Genomic DNA, 6,000 nt, shown 5'->3' on the forward strand with positions numbered 1-6,000 from the left:
TGAAGTTGGCAGGCACCCCATATGATGAAAGCAATATAGGTATAATAAGTTATAGGCCTACCTATATCTTTTCATCATATGGGGTGCCACTGCCAACTTCACGGAGGTCTCACTCTCAAGGACCCCTGGGGCCTGGGGGTCTTTGCTATGGGCCCGGACCACACTTTGAGAACCACTGGGATTCGTTAAAATAACACAAAACAATCACAAAAATAACACCTTTAACATTCTCCCAATACATTTCCTGTGGGCTGGCAAACAAATAACAATAACACAAAATATCATATTATTATCATATCTTCCTGTACATCACCATAGGTAATCACGCGTGGGACCGGTCTGACCAATAGCAGCGCACAGAAGCGGAGAGATCGCGAGATTGCTCAGCTCACTTTTTGACTTGAGACGGTTTGGAGTTTAAGGAACTCGGACTGAGCCGCGGTTCAACTTCGTGCGCCTCGCCCCTGCGTCTACTCTTAAAAAGAGGGTTTGTTTGTAGAAAACCCGTTTAGATTTGGCGAGCACAAGCTGAAGAACATCGATCTCCGTGACATTCTGAAGGAAACCAAGGTCCTCGGGCTCGTTTGCCATTCATTCAATTTCTTGCTTTGTCAAAAGCGAAAGTAAAAACACGCACTTCCTGGAAGAACCAAGAAGGGCCCGCCGCGCACAGTCATGGCCGGGAGCAAGATGGACACGACTCCGGTGTTCCTGGAGGACAGCGTGAGTCTCCTGCAGGAGGACCTGACCTGTCCCATCTGCCAGGGGATCTTTCGGGGTCCCGTGCTGCTGTCGTGCACCCACAGCTTCTGCCGAGACTGCCTGCTCAAGTGCTGGGAGCAGAACAAGCGGTGCCCCGTGTGCAGGAAGGAGGGCGGGGACGAGCCGCTCATCCCCAACCGGGCGCTCAACAGCGCCTGCGAGACCTTCCTGAAGGAGCGCGGCTGGCGGCCGCCCAACACCCCGCTGACGGAGAACCACTGTCCCCTGCACCGCCTGGAGCTCAACCTCTTCTGCCTGAAGGACGAGGCGCCGATCTGCGTCGAGTGTGTGACTCTCCACCGCGGACACGGGCTGCTGACGATCGGCGAGGGGTCGCCCTACTGCAAGGTGAGGATTTGGTTCAATGTATACACTGTCAAAAGTTACAGGCTTGTAAGGGTCAATTTAGACCCATATAAGGGACCCAAAGAGTCCCTGAAATCCACTTTGAGAAACCACTGAATTAGAGGAAAAACCCTAAACCTATGTGTGTAATGTTTTGCTTTGTAATACTGTTTGTTCTCCCCACCCTCACTCTGTGTTTTCATTTACACTGCAGAATGAGTTGGAGTTTAAAGTCGAGATCTTCGAAGCCAAAGTGAAGTCCTTCTTGAACACGAAAAAACACTTCACCAACACAGTGGAGTTCATAAAGGTAAGTAATATCGTATGTTGATGGGTTGTCTTGTAAACCAGTAAACTTCCTTCCTGTAGGCTAGCTCAACCTCATGCCTCCAGGCTTTACCCAGCAGGCTGTGTGCAAAGCCAGATCTAGTTACTGCTCAGTGCTCAGAGCTCACCTACTGTATCCGGTAATTTGCACACACAAACTGTGCATGCATGCACCATCTCTGTATCCGCTCTCGTCAGAGACCCAGACTGGAACAGCAAGCTGCAAAGCGAATTGATCCCACTCTACTCACCGTGTAGAGCCTACAGGGAGGAAGGACTAAGTGGTTTGCCGCCCACACAGTCATGTCTATGTCAGGAATGTATTTGAAATGTGTGCTGGAGAAACAAGGTGGTGCACACACGGATGAATGTGTGTGTCATAATCTTAGCCTCGGGATCCAGGCATTTCAAAGAGAAAAGCCTGGGCTAGCGCCCCTGTAACTGTGGCTCACATCATTTTAATTGTATATAAAATATATGTAGCCGTTCAGATATCTTATTTTACATCAGTATTGTTCATGTGAACTGGTTTGTTTAGGCTTATCCATTATAATTATAAAATCGCTATGATTTATCAGTCGTTTTCCACCGTGGATCACTTCCTCATTTACTGAAAGCGGACAGCAGCAGGAGTCATGTCCCCCTCTGCGTCATTTCGAGACGCCGGAGGAGCCGGTGAGATCTGCCGGGGGCATAGAATGTCCGTGTTAGGTTAGACTATCATAATCTGAATCCTTGGTTTATTCACTCACTTTGTCTGCATCCCTGTCATTCTCTCTATCCTCCTATGGCAGCACCAGGCCAGCCAGGCAGAGAAGATGATTAAGGCAGAGTTCGAGAGACTCCACAAGGTGCTCGTCACAGAGGAGGTCCTCCGTCTCAGGGTCCTGGCTGACGAGGAGCAGGAGAAGCTCTCCACCATGGAGCGCATGATAAACCACTTAAGTGCTGACATCAACTTTCTGTCTGAGGAAATCATCACATTCAAGAGGCAAATGGGAGACGAGGATCTGTCCTTCTTGAAAGTAAATTCAGTTTGCATTCCAGATTTGTATTTCCCATATACAAGCTTAATAGTTAATAGAAACTAGAAAGGACGTATTACGGAGTAATCCACTGTGAAATGAATTCCGTCTTACCATTTATATTATACAGTATATTGTGATGTCAAGTGAAGCATGACCAATCCTGTCTGATTGGACATTATATTGTCCAAGATATCCAGCCTTACAAGCTGGATAACATCAGTCAAAAGGCTAACAAAAAGCAGGTTCACTTGCTTTTTGGCAATTTTAATAATCAAGATAATAATAACAAAGGTTTTAGAATGTTTACAACATTGAAGAAAAATGTACAATAAGCTGTGGTGGTCATTATAAACTAAAGGAACAACTAACGGTTAACTAATTAAGTAGCAGCAGCTTTTAAAAGGTAGCTTCATACAATTATCAACACAATTATTAGAAGCAACTTTATCCAGATCTCTATGTTTGAGAACCATTGTTCTATCACATACCTGGTCTGGTGTATAGTCAACTGACTACACATACCTACACAAATACTCTACCTACACTTTCATTTTCACATTCTGTTCAATACCTTTTTGCTTCCTAAATTTATTTATTTCCAGAAATTGACATGTAAAACTCGTTTTCTATTCTGCTACCCTACAGTAACTTTTAATTATGTTTGTTTTTTCAGAAATTTCGAGATTTAAAAAGAAGGTAAGTTCAAGCACAACGCATTACGATGTGAAACATTGTGAGCATGCAGATCTGCTATTGTAAATGTCTGTACAATTTAAATATTCACTGTGCTTCAGTTTCAATTGCAGAGTGGTGTTAAATAAAAATGCCACAATGGTGGTAACGTCCTCCTAGTGCACGTCTAAAGACATTGGCCGGGTTTCCTAAAGCGATTTTAGCCCTTCGTAGCTCACACATGGTCGTAGAAACGGAGCCCTGACCGTCATGTTCCTGGGTTTATGCGGGTTCGGGCAGAGCGACTCATTTAGCCCCTTACAACTACACCAACATTCAGATTTCACTTGTGTGAAGTGCTTAATAAAGTCTCACACCTCTCTAAATACGGTAAGGCATTCTAAAATTACCCGTATCCTCGTTCTTTAATAAGAAGCCTTTTTACACATCGTTCTGTGTTTCCTTGTATTTCCTGGTCTTCCCCATGCGCACCAACTCCCATCTATGGACACTGAGATGTGGGTGTGGCCTTGCAAAAATGGGTCCGGAAATACATGGGAAAACAGAAAACGATAGGATAAAAAGGCTTCTTATTAAAGAACACAGAGGATATGGGTAATTATAGAATGCTGTACTGTATTTATACAGGTGTGAGACTTTATTAAGCACTTTGTTTGTGAAATCTGAATGTTGGTGTAGTTGTAGGGGGCTAAATAAGTCGCTCTGCCCGAACCCATGTAAACCCGGGAAGATGGGGCGGTCAGGCCTCGGTCTCTACGACCATGCGTGAGCTACGAAGGGCTAAAATTGCATTGGGAAACCCGGCCAATATTACTGACTGCAAAATAAAGAAGTTGTCATAAAAGCTGACAATTATGAATACAGTAATTGCATTTAGTGTATGCACTGTAGCATCCAGAAGGCATTCTTTAAACTGTCATCCATTGGCATTCATCTTTCTCACTATGCCTAGCATTCCTATTCTGGGCATGTCATAATCGAACATTCTGCAAAAATGGCTGATCTACAAGCTTGCTGCACCGTGCAGGATGTTGGCTCGTAAATCAGCATTTCGTGCCTGGCTTACACTAGTAATCTTATATCTCCCCAACTTGACTGCAGTTTGTTTTGTTGCCACTTTTCATTAGGGCCCAGTGGACAGCGGATGACCCAGAACTCCCCAACGGCATTCTCCTGAACATGGGAAAACATGTTGGCTCTCTGGGCTTCAAGATATGGACGAAAATGCAGAAGGATATCAAATATAGTGAGTGTGTAATCCCTTGTCATTTAGTACGTGGTTGAAGTGAACCTTATAAATAATGTGCACCTTTTTAATACACGGTTCTCTTCCCCTCTACCCATTCGTCTCTTCGTCTCTCTTCCTATTTCTCCAATAAACTTTGACTCCAGACCCAGTGATATTCGACCCCAACTCGGCTTCTCCCTGGTTGTCTCTGTCCCAAGACCTGACTAGCATCAAAGAAAGCCAGGAGAGGCAGGTGGCACCTGGTAACCCTGAGCGATTTGATCCCTGCGTCTTCATCCTGGGTCACGAGGGTTACACTACTGGCAGGCACAAATGGGATATAATTGTCGGTGACAATCCCAAGTGGATCCTGGGCGTGTGCGAAGAGTCACTGATCAGAAAGAAGAAGTTTACCGTTTCCACAAAGCGTGGCGTTTGGGCGATCAGCCTGAGCAAGGGGGTCTACAACGTCATGACCCCGGAGCGTATGGAACTAAAGCCAGAGAGGCGTCCAGAGCGCATCAGGATCAAGCTAGATATGGATAAGGGAGAGGTGTCATTTTGGGACGGTGGGACGGCAAAGCATCTGTGTTCCTTGACTAGCTTGACCAATCGCTTTGATGACAAAATATTCCCACTGTTTGGCCCAGGGCTCCATAGCACACCCATGGTTCTGGCACCAGGAAAGATGCATGTCCACACCTCAGGTGTCGGAAAAGGAAGCGATTGAGCCAGAGATAAGATAAATTAAGATGAAAAGATGTAAATATTCTTGGTGCTATAGAATTTATTGTGGAAAGAGACCGGTTTCTTTGACTCTCTTAGGCTATGTGTATGTACACGTAGAGCGAGAGAGTCAAATGTTTTTGTGAAATAATAAATCTATTTCCAAAAGCATAGGTTTAAAATCATAGGCTTCCCTATGTTTCTCCTAAATGGGGGGGGGGGGCATATTCATTTTGTTTGTTTTCAAGATCAACAGCATTGTTGATTTGACCTAGTATCAGGAAAGGTTATAACCCCAAACATGCAGTACATATAGATATCAACATACTGTATAACCTTGAACACAAGTTCTGCTTGATTTATGAAAAGAAAACAGCTGGTCACTCAAAAACTAAATGCTGAGGATATCGAGGGTCTTGAAATGTTCTAGATTAAATAATCCCTTAAAAGTATGCTCTGATATCATCAAACAAGAAATCACTCAATGCCGTCAAACTTGCGAGAGGTACAAGTAGCCTAGCTGCATCATGTAAGAGGCTACAAATAAACAATGCCAACAATTATGTTGCTTTTCTTTAGATAAATAAAATGCTAAATACCTTTTTGAACAAATCTTTATATAAGTCTGGCATAAAGGGAAACCACTTTAAACTTTAGGTATACATATAAGGTCATTGTTTAGACTTTTCTTTTCTCACTTTGATGATTTTGACTTTTCAAAAAAGAAATGGTCCTCTGAAATGTTTAATTTCTGGAAGATTGTCTTATATGTGTTTTGAAATAAAGCTCAATGAGTTATATATGGCATTGACTGGTGTTTTGGTATATTTATTTATATTCCTTGTTTGGTGAACTTTCTACCATAACCCAAATATTAGTACCAGCATTTTT

General features: G+C 43.7%; 1 protein-coding gene across 1 annotated transcript; it reads left to right on the forward strand.

Annotated features, from left to right (window-relative positions):
- Positions 1–622: 622 nt before the first annotated feature.
- Positions 623–5,371, forward strand: LOC308305223 (E3 ubiquitin-protein ligase TRIM35-like). The gene is made up of 6 exons (XM_080749963.1): positions 623–1,110; positions 1,322–1,417; positions 2,229–2,459; positions 3,136–3,158; positions 4,283–4,401; positions 4,548–5,371. The coding sequence occupies exons 1-6, from the start codon at positions 676–678 to the stop codon at positions 5,111–5,113; spliced, it is 1,470 nt and encodes a 489-aa protein (XP_080606089.1). The 5' UTR covers positions 623–675; the 3' UTR covers positions 5,114–5,371.
- The last annotated feature ends 629 nt before the right edge of the window (positions 5,372–6,000 follow it).

Source organism: Nannobrachium achirus (genome assembly GCF_963921795.1).
Source record: "Nannobrachium achirus genome assembly, chromosome: 2".
NCBI lineage: Eukaryota > Metazoa > Chordata > Actinopteri > Myctophiformes > Myctophidae > Nannobrachium > Nannobrachium achirus.

Excerpts from the sequence above, each read along its gene's own strand:
- LOC308305223 (XM_080749963.1), top strand. The coding sequence starts at position 676 with ATGGCCGGGAGCAAGATGGACACGACTCCGGTGTTCCTGGAGGACAGC. Across the intron at positions 1,418-2,228 it reads ACACAGTGGAGTTCATAAAG|CACCAGGCCAGCCAGGCAGA; the intron begins GTAAGTAATATC and ends CTCCTATGGCAG. Across the intron at positions 4,402-4,547 it reads GCAGAAGGATATCAAATATA|ACCCAGTGATATTCGACCCC; the intron begins GTGAGTGTGTAA and ends CTTTGACTCCAG.